Source organism: Eptesicus fuscus, chromosome 13 (assembly GCF_027574615.1).
Source record: "Eptesicus fuscus isolate TK198812 chromosome 13, DD_ASM_mEF_20220401, whole genome shotgun sequence".
In the NCBI taxonomy this organism is placed as follows: domain Eukaryota; kingdom Metazoa; phylum Chordata; class Mammalia; order Chiroptera; family Vespertilionidae; genus Eptesicus; species Eptesicus fuscus.
In genome coordinates this window covers 62,193,115-62,214,873 of record NC_072485.1, presented here as the reverse complement: position 1 = coordinate 62,214,873, position 21,759 = coordinate 62,193,115, and the positions used below count along the sequence as shown (strand labels likewise).

The window sequence follows — 21,759 nt, the reverse complement described above, 5'->3', positions numbered from 1 at the left end:
CAGAAAGGAGGCCCACACGCTTGCTCTGTTGGATAGGTGCAGGGAAACATGGCTGGCCACAACCAGAGCTTACTAATTAGCCTGAACAGACATGGGTTTATTTGCATAATTAATTAATCAATTAATTTTTTCAGCTTGAGCACATATGAGATTGTACTAGGTGTCACCTCTGGATGAATGATTTGGTGGTGACACAGCTGTCAGCCCAGAGATGGCATAATTATTTATAGCTTATTTTTTCCACCACCACCATCACCCCACTTTTTTTTTTTTTTAACTATAAATGTCCCTCTGTTGCATGATATTTTCAACTTATTTTAACTTTGGCATGCCTTATTGTTTACTCACTATGTATATTTAATGGAATTCTGCCTATGTTTCACCAAGTACATGCTTACTCATATTCTCTATATAAAACATCCTATAAATTTTGCATTTATCTCCTAAGCTGCCAGTGTATTTAACACTTTTTCTGACTAACACGTCTTATGATTTTCATCCATCCCTAAGGAAACTGCAAGGAATTCCGTATAGCTGGAGTGGGAAGCTGAGAAAGGTAAGTAGAGGACAGATAATGCTCTTTTTATGTCGTATTAGAGATATTAAACTTTATTCTGAACTGAAGTGGAAACTGTAAGGAGTATGGAGAATAGGGAAGAGGTACAGTACTGGGCAGGAGAGCCAGCACTCTTTTGCTCTAATGCAGAGATTAATAATGATGTCCTCCATCAACTCGGTGTCTCTGGGGTGATTCCTTTCTCCACCCCTTCCTTAGACATTTAGTAATGTCTGGAAACGTTTTTTGTTTTTTTTCAGCTAGGGGGTGCTACTGATATTTAGTGGGGTGAGGACAGGGGACTTGCTAAACATGCTACATTGTGGAAAACAACCCCTCACAAAAGAATGATCTGGTTCAAAATTTCAATAGTGCCAAGATTGAAATACCCCAAACTAAGGGAATTAAGAAAGCATAGAGAGGATAGAAGTTAAGCAAGCAGGCTTAGTAACTGATTAGATATAGATGTGAGGAAGAAGGAGAAAATAATTTTAGGGTCCTGGCTTGGGAAATTCGGGAGGACAAAAGGAGAAATGGGTTTATAGAGAATAGAGAGAAGGAATTAAACCTTGGATGTGTTAAATCTAAGACAGCCAAGTGAAGATGTACAATATGCAGTTGGAAAGAAGAGGCAGGTGATGAGAGGAATTAGAGCTGAAGATCCGTTTTGGTAAATGTTAGTACTAGATCACTTTTTACAGATAAGCTTCAAGAAAGAATCTGAGCCCTAGCTGGTTTGGCTCAGTGTACAGACTGTCAGCCTGCTGACTGAAGGATCCTGGGTTCGATTCCAGTTGAGGGCACATGCCAGGGTTACAGGCTTGATCCCCAGTAGGGGATGTGCAGGATACAGCTAATCAACGATTCTCTCTCATCATCGATGTTTCTATCTCTCTCTCCCTCACCGTTCCTCTCTGAAATCAATAAAAATATATTTAAAAAAAAGAAAGAATCTGAGGTGTTGGCAAGCAATTACACAATTTTGCAGCATGCTAAAATTTGCAAATAGATTTAGATCTTGGAGGAAGTCGGAGAAGGAGGAGGCAGTGAGGTAGCCAGAAAACAAAGGCAAAGTCCCACCTACCAAGGAAAGAAAGAGTTGAAAGCAGGGCTCTAGCAGTACGAGAGGGAGAGGTTGCTACAGAACAGTACGGGCCTTTAGATGTATAATGAGAGTCACATAAGTAATTGTAAATTTTTTAGTAGTAATATTAGAAAGGTAAGAAGAAATAGGTAAAATTAACTTTACAAATATGTTTTGTTTAACCCAGTATATTTAAAACATTATCATTTTACCATGTAATGAATATAAAATTATTAATAAAGTATGTTATAGCCCCTTTTTATACTAAGTTTATTTTAAAATCTGGTGTGTATTTTATACCTCCAGCACCTTTCAATTTGGACTAGCCACATTTCAGGTACTCAGTTGCTACATGTGGATAGTAGCTACCATATTGGATTGCATAACTCTATAAAATCAAGTAAAAAAGAGACTAAAATATATTCTTTAGGGCAATTAGATAGTTATAGATGGTGTGATAAGAGCTCTTTCAGTGAAGTGGAGGATAGAAGCCAGAATATACCCAGTTAAAGAGTGGGAAGTTAGAGATAATAGCTACCATGAAGAACAGTTTCAACAGTCTTTACTGTTATTACTATAATATGAAGGTTGTTTTTTGTTTGTTTGTTTGTTTTTAGTTTTGAGTATGATTAAGATTAAACAACACACTTCAGTTTTTTAAATAGGTTTTAACAATTACATTTGGACTTTTGCTTCTGCAGATTGCCCTCCTACTGAAAACAACTATCTATATATATAAAAGCCTAATATGCAAAGTGTCCCCTCAGGAGTTCGACCGGGAGACTGAGAGTTCGATCGCTTGCTATGACGTGTGCTGACAACCAGGGGACGGCGTGGAGGGAAGGAAGGCCCCAGCCAGCACCCAGCAGCCGGGGAAGGGCGGCCCCAGCTGGCAACTGGAAGGCCCCGATCAGCCCTGATCGCTGACCAGGCCAAGGGACCTTACCCGTGCACGAATTTCGTGCATCGGGCCTCTAGTTTTTAGATATTGGAGAACATCTAAATACAGAATTGTGGTCCTGAAAGAAGAGAAACAACTAAGGTAAGTCCTGCCCTAGCTGGTTTGGCTCAGTGGATAGAGTGTCAGCCTATGGACTGAAGGATCTCGGGTTCGATTCTAGTCAAGGGCATGTACTGCTTGCAGCTTGATCCCCCCGGCCCTGGTCAGAGTGCATGTGATGTGTCTCTCTCACATCGATGTTTCTCTCTGTCCCTCCCCCTCCTTTCCACTCTCTCTAAAAACCAGTGGAAAAATAACCTCGGGTAAGGATTAACAAAAAAATAAAATAAAAAAATAAGGTAAGTCCTATAGTGATCCCAGCTTACTGCCTGGAGCCAGAGTTCAGGGCATAGAACAGGTAGGGGACCCTAAACAGAGACTAGTGGTTTCACCAAATGGAGGAGACAGAGATGGAGATTCAGAGAAGCTGATGGGCTGGTATCAGAGAGGAAGTGGCACAGAGTCTTGGAGGTCTCCCCAGGTGAACCTCTCTCCCGCACCTTTCCTCCCGAATACCAAGGGTGGGGAATGTCTGGCCCAGGCCATATAAGGCCCGAGAAATCATTTGGTCTGGCCCTGCAAAGGCATTAGGAGTGAGTTAATTAAATGTTTGACCAAATATAGCAGGCTAATTTTTAAATTGATAATTTTGTATGGCCCATGAATGATATAAATATCCAAATGGCCCTTGGCAGAAAAAATGTTCCCCATCCCTGCTTTATACCTTTGCCTGAGTATTGATCTGTGCAGTGGAAGGGTGAAACTCTGGGAGGTGCGTGAAAGAACCACCAAAAAGTAGTAGGCCAAACAATTTCTAATGCTGAGAATAGTTTGTGTTCCCAATTAGCCAGAGTAGAGGGATCTTGTAATAAGCACTTTGTCCCTATCAATCAAAATAAAAACAGGGGAGCCTGGCCAATGAATGTTCCTCTTCCTCCCTCTCTCCCCTGCTCCCTGCCAGCATGCTAGCTGTAAGGTAGCTGAATTTATTGCTTAGTGGCTCAAGGCTTCTGGTGCTTATGCTCCAGCAAGCAAAGTGAAAGCTGCTTCATCTTTTATGACCCATCCCCTGGAGTCTTGAATTGTCACTTCCACCTGTTCTGTTGGTTATATGTGAGTCACTGACTTGGCCCAGATTCAAGAGGAGGGAACATAGCTTCTACCTCTTGATGGGAGAAGTATAAAACAATTTGCAGATACGTTTTAAAAATGCATAAAATGGCGTAGTCTAGTACCAAATCTAATAACGACCATACTTTCAAAGTAGTGATGAGTATAAGTGGTATTTTGAGTTATCTGTAACAATTATAATTTGATACACAACAATCTGTGATTTCTATTGGTGATTCTATATGATACTATAGACACAGTTATTAATACTACAGCAGTGCTAATAGGTACTGCTAGCAATACTATAATTTGTTGTCTGCATTTGTAAGTAAATGAAATACTAAATGCTAGGGGAATAAAGAGATAATTATAACTAGGGGCATATAAAAGCAACATTTAGAGTCTCTAAGAAGTTAGAGAGTATGAAGATGTAGAGACATAAATCTATGATGTGAAAATTTCAATTCCTCTTCTAGTGTGAAGGTGTCCTTTGTGAGGGACAAATAACTGCATTAATTCAAGATAGAGGAATTGTCAATTAGGTGCAACAGAAGGGACAACGGAGTTTAGAATTTTGTCAAGGAAGTCACTGGATGGTAAGAGTTATGAAAGAAGATGCCATGTTGGTTTGGCTTACTACAGCATTCCCACAGCCTAGGACTGTTAATTGAGTAGTTGGAATGTTTAAACTTGTATGTCTCCCTCTGCTGGCTTCTTGGCAGTATTGGTCTTCAAAGCTCTGCCTAATATCCCAAATAAGGGTTCTCTCATGGAATCCCCAGAATATTTAGAATTGTTCATTTTGTCCATATAAAGAAGCTCCCCTCTCAATTCAGAGCATCCCCATCAAAACGATCAGTATCTTCTCTTCCTATTGCTAATAATGGCTAATATAGAAAAGACAAAACATGTAGATACTAATGGCTTGACTCCTAATTTTCCTAGAGAGTAATTAGAAAGAAATGAGATATATGTAAACACTGCATTTTTGAATTAGAAGGCCTGGCTACGAGTATTGGCTTTCCTTATTTCTAACTGGTTGTGCAAAATTTAGGAACTATTACTTTTATATTGGTTGTGTAACATTACCATTCTGAGTTTAATTAACCTCTGATGCTATGCAACAGAATTCTGGATACTTTCCTAATTCTAATATTTTGTTATTCTAAGTGCTGTTGAATTACAAAAATTTAATGATTTATTTCTGCTGTTTCTTTATACCATTTGGATCATTTTCAGACATGAGCAAAATGGTTAAAACCATTCCTGTAATCATCACCTTCCTTCTTTGATATAGTGCCAAACACATTGTGGACACCCAAATGAATCTTAATTGATATAATAATTATTATGATGGCAAAAAAAAAAAGCCCTGGGGTTTTAATTTGAGCCAAATTCTCTCCTGGTTATATGGCTAGTATTTTGAGTAGCAGCTGTGAACGGATCTGTATTTCCTTCCCCATGCCACCCCCACAACAGTCTGAAATCTTTGCTTCAAATGAGAAAAACCAAAAGCCAAAAATGCAGTTTCAATCTTTCTTACCACCCAGTCACTAGTTAAATTCTCTATATCACATTTCTTTAGATCAGTTGACTCTTGAATGCTATTGCAAGAAATGAGGATACAAAGTGGTGGGAGGGAAGTCAGGAAATACAGGATCAAATAACAACTCCACTTCTCAGTTTACTATCCATTGTTCACGATTAAAATATAGCATGTCAGGAAGTGTGAGCTGATTATTCCAGTGTTCCCAGATATAATGGGATGTCCATAAATAGTAGCAAGAATAATTATAGCTACCAGTTATTGAGAGCTTACTATATGCCATATATACACACACACACACACACACACACACACACACAATACACACACATATATATATGAAGGAGGTGTATACATATATATTGAAGGGTATTGTGATCTACAATAAAAAAATTTACTGGTATAGTTGGTTTTGGTCACCTTTCCTGACAGAGAACTCCTAAAATCCTTGGAATTTCCTAAGAGATAAGAACGATAAAGGTGTCTTTGTTATTCATAAAAAGACCTTTACAACAATACCTGAGTTTGTTAGTGAGGAGACTATTAAAATGCCCCAAATGATGGTTGCCAGGGGAACCAACCATGTGATTAGAGGTTTGGAACTTTAGGCCCCACCCCACCTCTGAGAGGGGAAGGGGGCAAGAGATTGAGTTCATTCACTGATGGCTGATGACTTAATCGATCATGCTTACTTAATGAAGCCTGATAAAACCCAGAAGGATGGGGTTCAGAGAGCCCCTCAGGTAAGTGAACACATGTAAGGCTCTGGGAGAGTGCTGTACCCTAGAGAGGGCATGGAAGGCTCTGCACCTCTTCTCACATATCTTGTCCAGTGTGTTAGTGTCACCAAAGGAGGAACGCAGGAGGCCAAAGTGGTAAGGGATTATAAATGTACTAGAGGCCTGGGGCACGAAATTCGTGCATGGGGAGGGGGGTGTCCCTCAGCCCAGCCTTCACTCTCTCCAATCTGAGACCCCTTGAGGGATGTCCAACTGCCCGTTTAGGCCTGATCCTCTCACAATCTGGGACTGCTGGCTCCCAACTGCTCACCTGCCAGCCTTCCTGATTGTCCCTAACTGCTTCTGCCTGCCAGCCTGATAACCCCCTAACCAATCCCCTGCCAGCCTGATTGCCCCTAACTGCCCTCCCCTGAAGGCCTGGTCACCCCTAACTGCCCTCCCCTGAAGGCCTGGTCACCCCTAACTGCCCTCCCCTGAAGGCCTGGTCACCCCTAACTGCTCTCCCCTGCAGGCCTGGTCCCCTCCAACTGCCCTCCCCTGCAGGCCTGGTCCCCCCCAACTGCCCACCCCTGCAGGCCTAGTCCCCCCCAACTCCTCTCCCCTGCAGGCCTGGGTCCCCCCAACTGTCCTTCCCTGCAGGCCTGGTCACCCCCCAACTTCCCTCCTCTGCTGGCCTGGTCCCCCCAACTGTCCTCCCCTGCAGGCTTGATTGCCCCCAACTGCCCTCCCTTGCAGGCCTGGTCCCTCTCAACTGCCCTCCCCTGCTGGCCATCTTGTGGTGGCCATCTTGTGTCCACATGGGGGCAGCCATCTTTGACCACATGGGGGCAGTCATCTTGTGTGTTGGAGTGATGGTCAATTTGCATATTACTCTTTTATTAGTTAGGATTAGGTCATCTGGAAAATAAGATGGACTGAGCCCCCAAATGGCTCTAGCACTTAGGGACAGGGAGTTTGAGATTTTAAAGAACTCTAGGCAGACTTTTTCTGGGTGGAGAATTCTCTGGGCAGGTCCTGAGGGGAAAGATAATGATCTTAGCAAGTGGAATGTGGTCTTAGCAAGTGAAATATGGTCTAAGCAAAAGGGTATGTCAGAAAGGTGGGGTGTGGGGGGATGGGAGATATCTGTAATACTATCAACAATAAAAAATGCATTAAAAAAAGGGAATGTCCATCGTAAAGTGGTCTAAAGGTCAGTTTTCAGGGAAGGGAGTATGGATTCAATTATTTGATCTGACCTAACATTGTGCATCAGTTATATCAGTCTGTTTCTGAGTTATATATTTTTTCTAATAAACCAGTAATCTAGTAAGTAACATGTTTTCCTGAATTCTGTGAACTGCTTTCGTAATTTAATTGAGGAGGGTGGTTGGGGGTGGGGGAGGGGGCGGGGGGGAGGGTCATGGAAACTGACAATTTTCCGAAGCATATGTAACAACCTGGACTTATTTATGATGGGAGTCTGAAGTGCAGAAGGGGCGTTCTTGTAGGACAGAACCCTTAGCCTTTGGGATCTGAGTCTATCTCCAGGTAGTGTCAGAATTCAGTTAATATAGGAGGACACCCAATTGGTGTCAGAACTATTTGGTGTGTGGAAAACCTACACATCCGGTGTCAGAAGTAAAGGATTATATAGTGTAAAGGAAAACACAGAAGGAGGTGTGCTTTTTCCATACCCCTGGGGCAGTAATGCAAAGAACACAGACATCCAACCCAGTAAGGGAAACCTGGAGTGCTTCCTGGAGGAGGGCCACCTGAGCTAAGTCATAAAGGCTGAGTAGGAATGTATTCTACTCCATATATTTCTGAATCTGCCCTGACCTCTTTCCTCAGCTTTTCTAGGGGCTTCTGTCCCCCATCTATATGATTATGCAAGAGCAGCCATTCAGTGTACTTGCCACAAATTTTTGTCCATGATTAGACACCTGAAATATGCTAAGGCAGTGTTTCTCCCTAGTAGTTTCTTTTAGTAACTGCATTATCATTTTTTTATTTTTCAATTACAGTTGGCATTCAGCATTATTTTATATTAGTTTCAGATGTGCAGCATAGTGGTTAGACATTTACATAATTTACAAAGTGATCTCAGTAATTCTAGTACCCACATAGTGTCATACATTGTAATTAAAATATTTTTGACTATATTTTCTATGCTGTGTTTTACATCCCTGTGTCTATTTTGTACCTACCAATTTGTAATTCTTAAGTCCTTCATCTTTTCATCCAGTCCCCCAAGCCCCCTTCCATCAGTTTGTTCTCTGCATCTATGAGTCTGCTTTTGTTTTATTTGTTTATTTTCTTCTTTATATCCCACACATACGTGAAATCATATGATATTTGTCTTTCTCTGTCTGACTTATTTCACTTAGCATAATAACCTCTAGGTCCATGGTTGGCAAACTGCGGCTTGTGAGCCACATGCAGCTCTTTGGCCCCTTGAGTGTGGCTCTTCCACAAAATACCACGGCCTGGGCAAGTCTATTTTGAAGAAGTGGCATTAGAAGAAGTTTAAGTTTAAAAAATTTGGCTCTCAAAAGAAATTTCAATCATTGTACTGTTGATATTTGGCTCTGTTGACTAATGAGTTTGCTGACCACTGCTCTGGGTGCATCCATGTTGTTGCAAATGCTAAGATTTTGTTCTTTTTTTTATGGCCATGTAATATTCCATTGTATATATGTATCACACCTTTATCTAATCGTCTATTGATGGGCACTTAGGTTGCTTCCATATCTTGGCTATCTATACTAATAAAAGCATAATATGCTCATTAGACTGGGAGACCGGACATCTTCAGACTTCCTTCCAGACAAAGCCATGGTGGTGGGAGCCGAGGCAGAGGCGGTAAGGGGTGACCAGGCCAGCAGGGGAGGGCAGTTGGGGACCATGAGGCTGGCAGGGGAGGGCAGCTGAGAGCCATGAGGCCAGCAGGGGGCCATGAGGCCAGCAGAGGAGGCCAGCAGGGGGGGGCAGTTGGAGGCCATCAGGTTGCCAGGGGAGGGCATTTGGGGGCCATCAGGTCGGCAGGGGAGTGGTTAGGCTATTAAGCCGGTAGTCAGGCAAGCGGCTAGCAGCCAATGGTCCCGGATTGTGAGACCTGTGGGATGGGGCCTAAACTGGCAGTCGGACATCCCCCGAGGGGTCCCGGATTGGAGAGGGTGCAGGCTGGGCTGAGGGACCGCCCCCCCCATGCACGAATTTCGTGCACTGGGTCTCTAGTTGTAAATAATGCTACATTCAACATAAGAGTGCCTATATCTTTTCAAATTAGTGTCTTGGATTTCTTCAGATAAATGCCCAGAAGTAGAATTGCTGGTTCATGAGGTAGTTCTAGTTTTAATTTTTTGAGGAACCTCCATACTGTTTTCTATAGTGGCCACACCAATTTGCAATGCCACCAACAATGCAGGAGGGTTTCCACATTCTCACCAGCACTTGTTATCTGAAAGGTGTGAGATGATATCTCATTGTGGTTTTTTAAAATTTGCATTTGTCTGATAATTAGTGACATTGAGCATCTTTTCATATGTTTATTGGCCATCTGTACATCCTCTTTTGAGAAGTGTCTATTCAGGTTCTCTGCCTGTTTTTTAAATTGGATTGTTTGCTTGTTTTGGTGTTAAGTTGTATGAGTTCTTCATGAATTTTGGATATTAATCTCTTACTGGATATATCATTGGCGAATATCTTCTCTCAATAGGTAAGTTATCTTTTTATTTTGTTAATGGTTTTCTTTGCAGCACAAAAACTGATATAGTCCTATTTGTTTCCCTTGCCTGAAGAGATATAGCAGAAAAAATATTACTAAGAGCTATGTCAGAGAGTTTACTGCCTATGTTTTCTTCTAGGAGATTTATGGTTTGGGGTCTTACATTTATATCTTTAATCCATTTTGAGTTTTCTTGTATATGGTGTAGGAAGATTGGCTAGTTTCATTTTTTTTTTGCATGTATCTGTCCAATTTTTCCTACACCATTTATTGAATAGACATTACATATTCTTGCTTCCCTTTTCATATGTTAATTGACTATAGGTGTGGGTTTATTTTAGGCTCTCTATTCTATTCCATTGGTCTGTGTGTCTGTTTTTATGCCAGTACCATGCTGTTTTGATTGCTATAGCGTTGTAGTATAATTTGATAACAGGTAGCATAATACCTCCAACTTTGTTCTTTCCCAAGATTACTGCAGCCTCCCTAGGTTGTTTTCAATATGGGACCCAGTAAAAGTTGAGACTGTCAATTGCTTTGTTTTCTGGTCTTCGGTAGGTGGAAACAATAATAACAATAGTCTTAAATGACATTGACATACACAGGGAGAAGCAGAGACAAGCTGTGGAGAGAGCCCATTCTCCCAGCATTCAAGCCTCTGGTTCTAATGTTACCTACAAGAGATGTGCAGTCACTTCCTTGCCCTTCTGTTTCATGAAGCACCCCATTACCCTTATATTAAACTTCTCTTTTCTTAAGCTAGCTTGAGTTTGCTTTATTTCCTTTGCAGCCACAATAATCCCAGCTAATATAGAATTATTAAGGTAGAGAGAGGGTGAAGGAAGTTTCAGGGGCAGGAGGAGCGAAGACATAGAAACATTTTTAAAAATGGCATGTATAGAGAAATACAAATAGGTCAGTATTATTGAAACATAAAATATGAGAGAGAGAGAGAGAGAGAGAGAGAGCGCTAAAAGATGAGGTGGGAGATCTGTCATTTTAAGGAGTTTAACTTACCCTGAAGGCAATGAAGAGTCAGAATGGTTTACATATTGAGTGATATAGTCAGATTTGTGGTTTAGATAGATCACTCTGGCAGGAGTTTTTTCAGTACTTCTCTCATCTCTGGTCTTATGGTATGTTGTTTCCTTACCCAGTACCCTAGGGGAAGGGGATGAGTCTTGGAAAATGTATTCTCTCACTAACCAGAGGAAACCCTGCCGTCATGACTTTTAATCACTTCCATTTAATTGCTGTGTAATAGTCTGTCTTCCCCTCCATTCTGAAAGCACACTTGAGCAGGGGCTATGCCTATTTTGTCCATCATGAGTTCTGAAGGTCTATTGTAGTACCTGGGATATGTGGTCATTCAATAAAAATTTGCTAAGAGAACAAATGAGTGGAGTAAACAGTGATAAGGTAGAGGAAATAAATTCATGATGTATTTTGGAGGTAAATAGTAAGGACTTGATGAACTTGATAAAGCTATCTACACTTATTGAACATTTATTACGTATTAAGCAAGAAGCTGAGTGCTTTGCATGCATTACCTTATTTAATCTTTAAAACAAATCTCTGTGTAATGTGTACCATATATAGATAGGGGGGAAATAAGCTTAAAAAGACTGAAGTACTAGGTTGAATTATATGAAATTTCTATCCAATAACTTTGGCCAATATAGTTAATGAATCAGGAGCAAGGACCTGTTTAGTACTAATCTCTGAATCACCATGCTGTTTACACTACTGCACCTAGAAGTGAAATGTGAGGGAGAGGGGGGAGTCAAGAATGATTCTTAGCTTTCAGTCACAGGTGGATACAAGTAGAGAATACAGACCTGGAATACTTCTGCAGTGGAGATAATGAATTTGATTTGGGGCATATTGAGAATGAGGCCTGTGGAATGACTACAAGACAGTGTTCAGCTGCAAGTTAATGGGCATGGGTTAAAAAAAAAAAATCTAGCCTTTGCTAAAGAATTTGCTTCATTGGTCATTAAGTTGTCAGTGAAAGATATTAAGTGGTCTATTAGGGAAAGTATGAGTACTGAGTGGAGGAGAGCACCTTGGGAGATATTACATAGAAGACACAGCAGTGATTGACAGAGACAAGAGAACCCAGAGAGTAGAGTGCCATAGGAGAACAAGGAAATAGGAACTTTAAGAAGGGAGGAGGGAATGATCTACAGGATTGTGTACAGCAAAGAGTTCTGTAAAAATGTATGCTGAAAGTTGACCATTGGATTTAAAACCAGGAGTTTATGATTGACCTAAATAAGACCACTGTTGGTAAAATGGTTGGACAGAAGTTAGACTATGTATGGTGTCAGATGGGTACTACACTTATCAGGGTGATCACTTTGTAAGATATATAAATATCTACTCACTGTGTTGCACACCTGAAACTAATAATATTGTACGTCAACTGTAATTGAAAAACAAATGTTCAAAACGTCCCCAGTTTAAAAAGGAAACATTTGCTTATTCTCACCTATGTTTCTTCATGCATAAGCATACCAACTATAGTGTTTATTTCAGCTGGGTACTAGACATTTAGAATATAACTGATTTGTATGCTCAGAATGACAGGGTGTGGGAATCTGGGAAATTCAGTGGTCCCATACAAGAAATAACAAAATCCTCAGGATGAAATTCTAGAAGCATGGATGTTTGTGTGTAAGTTATTAAAATTCTTGTGCTTCTTATTTCTACAGTGATAAAAACCAATAAATGTGAATAATTAGGGGTCCAATACAATATTTAAGAACAATCTCTGATTTATTGACTATGCATTTTCCTGCCTTCTTCCCCAACTCCCAAAGTCCACTTGGTGTATCATGTATCATTTTTAATTTTGTATCTTTTTTATTTGACATTGTCCCAAAATTTTTTGGACTCATCTATGTTGGCACTAAACTTAGAACAATCTCCTTGGGAATCTGATGCCCTTTCAGTTCACTTCTTAAATGTTCTTAAATATTGACAATCTTCAAACTCCTAAAGTCCTATCATTTCACATGGATTTTATACCAGGTCTGATTTCTTTTCTTATTTGTACTTTCCATTATAGAGGACATTATAACTAGCACTAAAGGCCCAGTGCATGAAAATTCATGCACTGGAGTGGGGGGTCCCCCAGCCCAGCTTGCCCCCTCTCACAGTCCAGGAGCCTTAGGGGTGGGAGGCGACCTGGCAATCAGAGGAAGGTGATGCCCCATCACACCTCTACTGCTGCCACTGCTGGCAGCACAAGCCTTGGCCGGCCCTGGTTACCTGAGCCTTGGGTGGCCCTGGGCATCTGGGCAGTCACCATCTGAGGCTTGCCTGCACCTCAGGCCGGCCCTAGGCGGCTGGGCAGCTGCTTTCCAAAGCTTGCCTGCGCCTTGGGCTGACCTTGGGCTGGCCTTGGGTGGCTGGGGGGGTGAGGGTGGGTCCGGCTGCACCGTGCGCCTGCCACCTCCCTGGTGGGGCTGAAAGGACTGGGGGACTCCGGCGGGACTGAGGGGACTGGGCGCCGCCATCTTGTGGCTATGGGCGCCATCAGCTTTGTGATGGTGTGATGGTCAATTTGCATATTCCCTCTTTATTAGATAGGATGTTGCCCTAAATACTTATGCTCTACCCAAACCCTTCTTTAAAAATCTAAATTGATATTTTAGCAGCTGGCTTCTCAGCCCAGAGAGATTTCAGAATCAATGAACATTTGAAAGGAAAAACCAGTTATATTTCTTGTGCATTTATTGTTAAGAGTTGCTGGGTGCTTATTCCATCAGGGCAGTAACCAGGCATGCTTTTTCCATAGTCCATTCTCAGTAGTATTTAGCATTCTGTCTGAAACAGAATGCCAACCGAATTTTATGTTTTGAAAGCTTGAATAAACACCCATGCTGCAAAACTAGATGGAAATAGCTGATGAAGAGTGGGCTGTTCTCCCTGCTTTATTGAGCGTCTTTGTGAAGCAGCCCTGTTTGTATACCTGTAAAAGAAAATTTTTAATAAACCTGGATTACTTAAATCTGTTTTATCAGACCCATCTGGGAAACCCTGGCAGAACTTTTAGTTTTGAACAAGTAAGCTTTCGCCTTTGCAGTTTTCAGTCCATCTTAAGGTTAGTGGATAGGCACTGGGGCAGTGCATAGAGAACTATGCTTACTCTACAAGTGATGTATCTGGAATGCATTCCCTTTGTCAGATGTTGTTATTCCAACTCCTTTAACACTGCAAGGCATTATTCTTTCGAAGATACTGTTTGGGTTAAATTATAGACCTACCCCCATGGACAACAGTTCCAAGGGAGGAAAATTTCCTACCTTAAAATTTCAATTTATACATTTTGGGACAAACTCAGGCTAGTTTTCACTTGGCATTTACTGATGTTTGTGTTATCCACAACACTTCTTTCCATTAGCACAATTAATCAGGGGTTGATTACACCTCCTCCGCAAAGCCACTTGGTTTCTCAGTTTTTCCATCTTCCATCACTTCACATGCCTATGACACAGCTCATGATTAATCACTCACTTTAAATACTTTGAACAACAGAACTGCTGCCTTTCTCAACCCTGGGGAGGGCTACCATCACTTCCAGCACACGTGAAGAGGTACATCACAATAGCCTCAGGGTCTCCTGCAGCTCGGAGGTAATTTTTCACAGAAATGTACTTTATAATTCGAGAGCAGTCGTTTGCCTTTTCTTCTAAATTGATGAGCGATGTAATGTCTTTTTAATGTGAGAAGCCATTTGCATTGTCCTGAAGTGTTACAGCCTTTAAAACAACCACACGATTGCACTAGGCTCCATTTGTTCCCAGATTCCGTGTGCTATAGTAACGGTGAAGGAAAAATCATACTCATTTCTCAAATGCTCTTGGCTGTTTCTGTTGCTACTAATGCAAAGGTTGGTTTTTAATTTGTTGTTGGTTTCTGCAAAGCACAAATCATATTATTGGTTTTAAATGATGCTAGATGCTATTATTTTATATATGTGAGAAAACAAAATAAGATTGTAGTGTGAAAATTCAATTTTAATTGCTTGATTAATTTATTGTAGTGGCATATAGCAAAGGCTATTTTTTATTATGCTGCAATAAGCCAATTTACTGTAAATCAGCCTAACAAATGAAATGCCTAGAGCTACCTTATAAATTGAAGTACTGTTTTTGCTATAGTGAATATAAATGAATTAAATGCAAATTCCTAAGACAGTTTAAAAATGTTTCTAGGAACTTATGTATATAAATCATTGACCCAACTTTCATACTCAGTTATATTCAGCTAAGATTTTGTTTGTTTATGTCTTTTCAGTGCTGAAATTGCCAACCATTTTGAACTATAGATTTCATTCCATTTTTTGCATAAGGAAGGTTGTTCATATTTCATTCTCATAGGCCATGCTATAGACTCAATGTTTGCCTTCCCTCCAAATTTATATGTTGAAACCCAATTCCCCATGTGATGGTATTTGGATGGGGCCTTTGAGAAGTAATTAGTCAAGAGGGCAGAGACCTCATCAATGGAATGGAATAAATGCTCTTATAAAAGAGGCCCAAGAGAGCTCCTTTCCTCCCCTGCCACTGTGCAAATAGAGCAAAAAAGACAGCTGTCTCTGAAACAGGATGTGGGCTCTCACCAGACACCAAATCTGCTGGTGCCTTGATCTTAGACTTTTCAGCCTCAGAACTGTGAGAAATACATTTCTGTTGTTTATAAGAGGGCCAGTGGCTAGTATTCTGTTATAGCAGTGTGTACTGACTAGGACAGGCCAGAAGATAGCTTGAATGAGAGGGTGGTAAGACTTTCATAGAAATGTTAGTTGACAACTAATTACTATGTAGTGTCAATGGAAGAAACATCTAAACCTGTCCTAGAGGAAACTGAAGTCCAGAGAATTTAAATGACTTGTTCAAGATGACACATCTGGTCAAGAAGATTAAGACAACTTAACTCTGGGGCCATTGCCCTATACTACCTTTAAGGGGAAGGCAATTGTTTTGACTACTAAAAGTATAGGGAGAAGGAAAAGGCTATGCTATAATTTAAAGCATTTTGTCAAAATTTGTTATTATAGCCCTAATTTCAATGTGTCAAAATATTGTAGAGAATATAGCTGTAAGCCACACTCAATACCAGATTTGAATGGGCAAAGCTGATTATTAATTCCTACAATTTTTCATCGGTCCTTGCCACGATGACTTCTTAGTATGGTGGGGTAGTCACAGGAGAGGTGGGCTAAGCGCTAGGAAGCCAGGGTTCTAAACCTGGCACTGCCATGAATAGTCTTTGTGATGTTGACTGTGATCTTAACATCCTTGATCTTTAATTTTTCCGTGTCAAACATTTAAGAAATGAACTGGAGAATCTCCAGGGCCCTCACCCACTCTGTGATTCTCCCTTTGCTTTGTTTCCTATTACATCAGGAAATAACTTCAAAAAATGACAGGAAATTTAAATAAGTACTTTTAAAAATGCGACCAAATCATTTTTAATATTTTCAAAGGCAAGGACATAAAACATTTACAGAAGCACAAGGAATTATATGTTAAGATTTTTTTTCTGCTACTATTATAAACATGCACATATGTTAGCTGTTTGTGAAAAAATTCAAATTTATGACTCTAATGGCTAGCATCTTTATTTAAAAAAATAAAGTAAGATTGAATAAGTTACAGTAGTTAAAACATTTTAAGTGTGAAACAAGTACATAAATTAGATAGGTAACATCTTTAAAAAAAATCAACTCATAAAATAGTTTCAATATGTACCTTCTTGTAAGAAATCATGGATTTCGGAGAACGTGAATAAACAAAAGAGAAGACTGATGTAGAGAGGATTCTAGAAAACAAATTTTCTTTTTCTTCATGGCTAATTCTTTCTAAAAGAGCTATTTATTTACACAAATGTATTTGTAGATAAGATAAATGCACTTAATAAGTTGCTGAAATTGCTTTCAAACCTACTTGCAAATCCCCTTCTATTCCAAGGAGCAAATCCAGTCCAGAGGGCAGGGTAACACATTTTTTTTCTTTTCTTTTTTTCACTTTTTAAAGGGAATTTTGCGGGAGCCTGGCAGAATTTGTTCAATTTATTTAAATGTTGGAATAGATGTGGGCTAATTTCCGTAGGCCCACATTAACATTTCTTGATTTTGCCCTTATCTAAAGGGCTTGGAAGTAATAGCTTGGAAATCTTAATTCCCATCTGTACCGAGCAATTCATAGAGGTGCAACCTGTCCCGTGTGCCAGAGGAGGAGAGATGAGGTGGAACTGATGCCCTCATTCCCAGGGACTGACTGGCATTGTTGGGGCAGCCTCATCAGCCATCCTTTTTCAGTGTTTTCCTACCCCCTACCTTTCTGTTCTTACTTTCCTTAAGGAAGCCATTGTTGAGTTTCTCATTAAATTCCAGGCATGGTGTTAGATGCCAAGGCTACAATGATGAAGAAGATGCTGGCCCTGCTTTTGAGGGCCCAAGAATCCATCAGAAGAATGTAGCATCTAGTACTTTCACCCACTCCCATCTCATTTCCTCCATCTGTGTGTAGGTATCCCTATCCCAAGGGGAAGGGATTGACTAAGAGGGTTTCTAAGATTAATAAACAGACGGTATCGATGTGTCTATAAGTTAAGTAAGACTAAGTAAAACTTAAGGAACCCGACCTAAGATACAGGGTGGAATGGTGCCAGGCTCCCGGCTCCACCACTCTCAATTCTTGCACTCTCAAGCTCTGGAGAGGCCGGGATCAGTGGGGTTGGATGCTCCCCTAGGCCACATTGGCTTGCAGCCTTTGCATGTTGTACACACATGGACTTTTCGGATCTCTTGGTCCTTCAGGACAAGGGTAGGCAGCCTAAAATGTCCATTGCTCCTTATTCTTTTATTTCACTGAAGGAGCAGTAGCTGGGCCCCAGGCCTTGCACGGTGCAGTCGGTACTGTCTCTGTTACACTTGCCACAGTGACATTCAGTGGCTACTGGGTACGTATACACGGAGTCTGCCTGGTGAGCACAGCCAGGCACTCTCACTGTCTCATACAGCAGCTCCTTGAAGGTACATACTTTCTGGGTATTGCGCCTGGTTGGGTCCTTGTATACCAGATCCTGAGGAGTTTAGGAAAGAGAGAGTTAGGTTACAGTATTCTGAGAGTTTCTGCTTAGCGTAATCAAAATGTGATAGGAATTTAATACTGCTTGCTCTAACATTTACCCATTAAAGCTCACTTATGGAATACCTAACCAAGGGAACATGATCTCATAAATGACCTACCTATATGCTATACCATGTTCCTGGCTGTTCTGGAAATCTTACAGAAAATATAATTCATTCCTTTTCCTTCTTCTGTCTATATCAAAATATTAATTATTTCTCAAACCATAGAGAAACTTTGAATATATAGACTGTATCAAAATGTATTTTTCAGTATAAAAAATGATGAGCAAGGGAGACATGACAGACATTTTAAGTTGACTTTTTTGTGTTGTTAATCCTCACTTGAGGATATTTTTGCATTGATTTTTAGAGATAGTGGAAGGGAGGTGAGAGACAGAGAGAAATATTGATGTGAGAGAGACACATCGATTGGTTGCCTCCTGCACCTGCCCCAGTGCTTGCAACTGAAGTACATGCTCTTTACCGGAATTGAACCCAGGACCCTTCAGTCCACAGGCCACTGAGTCAAACCAACTAGGGCTTAAGTTGACTTTTTTTTTTTAAAAATATATTTTATTGATTTTTTCTACAGAGAGGAGGGGAGAGGGATAGAGAGTTAGACACATCAATGAGAGAGAAACATCGATCAGCTGCCTCCTGCACACCCCGTCCTGGGGATGTGCCCGCAACCAAGGTACATGCCCTTGACCGGAATCGAACCTGGGACCCTTGAGTCCGCAGGCCGACGCTCTATCCACTGAGCCAAACCGGTTAGGGCTTAAGTTGACTTTTTGTACTTAGTTGGAAGCTGTATTAATGACAACTTAAACCATAAAACACTGAAGTTTAATTTCTCAATACATGTTTCCCCAAATATATTGTCCCTGTGTGTTTTTAGAAGGTCAAAAAGATATAATATGGAATGTTAATGCTTAGTTTAACATGACTATAAAGCAGTGATGGGCAACCTTTTGAGCTTGGTGTGTCAAACTTCGCCAAAAAACTGAGCATAACTCGGGTAGTGTGTCACTTTGAGGAAAAAACATAATTTCACAAATGTTTCATCCTCAGGAGCAGCAAATGTTTCATCCTCGGCATGCGGTCGCCTCAGCGGCCGCGTGTCATCAGAAATGGCTACGTGTGTCAGTGCTGACACGCGTGTCATAGGTTCGCCATCACTGCTATAAAGGCTCACAAAAGATTTTAAATATTCTACAGTTCTGTAGACATTTTCTTTTCTTAAGTGCTTTATATTTTGCAGTGCTCTCAGTTTCAAAGGATACATGGTTTGCATATAAGAAATTTTAATCCAGGAAGAACAGGTGTGTCCCAACACTTTTGAATAAAAAAAAATTGTTTGCACTGAGGGAAGAAATGATCACAGCTGCTTAATTTATTTCAATATCATGCTAACAAGTCTATATCCTAAGAAGATACAATAAACTGTACATTAAGTGGAGGTTGATCGTACTTATTTGCTATCAATAAAGTATATTTCATTAAAAAGTTGCTATTTTGCCCTAGCCGGTTTGGCTCAGCGGATAGAGTGTCGGCCTGCGGATAGAAGGGTCCCAGGTTCGATTCTCATCAAGGGCATGTACCTCGGTTGCAGGCTCCTCCCGGCCTGGGCCCTGGTTGAGGCTGGTGCAGGAGGCAACCAATCTATGTGTTTCTCTCACATCGATATTTCTCTCTGTCCTTCCCTCTCCCACTCACCCTAAAAATCAATGGGAAAATATCCTCGGGTGAGGATTAAAAAAGTGAAAAACAAACAAACAAACAAAAAAACCCACCACACACACAAACACAAAGTTGCGATTTTCAGTTTCAGTTTATAGAATGGAATTCTGCTTAAAAAATCAGGTGTTATAGGGGACAAAAATAAAGAAAAAGTAGGAGCTGCCTTCTTACTTGGATTGACGCAAAGAAACTGACTACAAACTAGTGGTTTTATGCCTCTGTGCCTTGGTTTTCTCAACAGTATAAGGAAGTGAGTGGGTTTGCAGATTCATTTGGTTGTAACCGTCTGCAAGGATTGAATGTGTTCTCAGGGCGGTTGCTGGCATTTGTATTCAGGAGGGACAATACGGCAGTGTTTACTAGTATAATGTGGATGTTTGTGTTTTTATGTGGCTTAGAAACATATTTTGGTACTATCTCCATTGCAAATATATAGCTTCAGTTACGTAGAAATAGAAATACATAACATACACGAAATACCATTTTCCTAGAAGTTAGCTTTTGGCGAATATTGTAAATCTTCTATTGCTAAATATATGTATGTTTGCATGTTTACCTCTCTATATGTAAAATCTATCATAGAATTCCTTTTAATTTTAATGCAGAGTTGGCATATTGCCTGATTGATCAAATCAGATCTGAGGCCTCCCTAAATTTACCCAAATATCTAACTGATATCATGGTAATAAACCTTAATCATAACACAGACAGTATTTGGTTAAGGGACTCATGGCTATTCCTTTGGAAACTTAAAATACTAATAAAATGGGAATTAATAAAATTTGTCTTCTATAGACCCTCAGCACCCTCACTTCCAGCAAAGCAGAGTTCCTACCCGGGTGTAGCAGTAGCCTGCACACCAAGTGGTGTTGATACTGAGGCAGAAGCGACATTCCTCTTTCTCCACTGTGATGGTGATGTTGGTCAGCTCACAGCTATTGCAGCACATTGCTTTCCAGCAACAGAAAAGAAAGCACAACTGGACTGACTTCATCCTGGACTATGAAGCAAACAATTAAGGCCATGAGAAAACAAAACTCAAAGAGTTATAATTATTACGTAAGTTGACCAAACCAAAATGAATTAATTGGTTTACTCATCTGCCCCAGTCACATTTGCTGTAGCAATTATTTTTCTTCCTAGTTTCTTGAACAAATAGTTGTTCTTACCCTCCTCCTTCTTCATTTTTTTTTTTGTCAAAGTAGAAACATAGGTCAAAACTCCAATATAATGATGTAAGTAAAGCAGTATTTAAAGATTAGAGTATTACTGAATTAAAGTGATTACTCTGAAGCAAGTAATGTGATCATATTTGTCCCTTTGTTATCATTTTAAAGATTATTTTTGTTTAAAAAGAAGAAGAAAATTCTGTACTACAAAATTAGTTCATCATTTCTAGCATCTCATATATTTTCATTTGCTTTTACTCACCTTTGTTTGTTTCAGAGATCTGTAAAGTCAATTTCTTACTAACAGGAAGTATACACTGTATTAACCATATTTAAGAAGCTAGGTTTACAAGCACAAATTTCCTATATGACAGTTCAAAAGCTCTAGATTTGTTCTCCAGATCCTGAAAAATCTGTAATTTGAAAGTAACTGTCACCACTTGATAACTATAGATGCTGAGACTCACCTGTGGTCCGCTGCCTTGTCTGGGGAAAGCTGTAGACTGAGTTAAGTCTCAGTTCACCTTTTATACAGTAATGTGTGCAACTAATACCTGTGGACTTACCAGGAATTAATAAGACCAATGTTATCCTGAAGCCTGCTGTAAGTGAATCGATGTTTAGATAGACAGGGAGATCAAGCCTTACTAAAGTAGTCTAAACGAAGTAGATCAAGAAAAATAATGTTACCAGAGATGATGATTTTATACAAATTAAATTTGATATAGCAGCACACCCACTCCTTTACCTTGTCAAATTAAATGTGACTCTAGGTTTTTCTTTTGTATCTTTAACTCGGGGGATTCAGAATCCTTTCCAAGTATTGCTTTGGCCCTATCGAGGAGGTGCATCAAAATTACATGGTTATTTAATAAATTGCTCTGTGATCATATTGAAAACTGTTAGGAAAGAAACAAATAGAAAGTGTTTCATGATCTGACTCCTATCTAAAGTATAAA

At 40.2% G+C, this 21,759-nt stretch overlaps 1 protein-coding gene across 1 annotated transcript; it reads right to left on the bottom strand.

Moving 5' to 3' along the window:
- Positions 1-17,611: 17,611 nt before the first annotated feature.
- FSHB (follicle stimulating hormone subunit beta) lies at positions 17,612-20,625 on the bottom strand. The gene is made up of 2 exons (XM_008148943.3): positions 20,467-20,625; positions 17,612-17,842 (listed from the first exon to the last, which is right to left on the bottom strand). The coding sequence occupies exons 1-2, from the start codon at positions 20,623-20,625 to the stop codon at positions 17,612-17,614; spliced, it is 390 nt and encodes a 129-aa protein (XP_008147165.1).
- Between the last annotated feature and the right edge of the window lie 1,134 nt (positions 20,626-21,759).

What these genes read in the sequence shown, in the direction of transcription:
- FSHB (XM_008148943.3), bottom strand. Translation starts at nt 20,625, where the DNA reads ATGAAGTCAGTCCAGTTGTGCTTTCTTTTCTGTTGCTGGAAAGCAATG. An exon ending in CAGGCTACTGCTACACCCGG is followed by an intron (nt 17,843 to 20,466) that starts GTAGGAACTCTG and finishes TAAACTCCTCAG; the next exon opens with GATCTGGTATACAAGGACCC.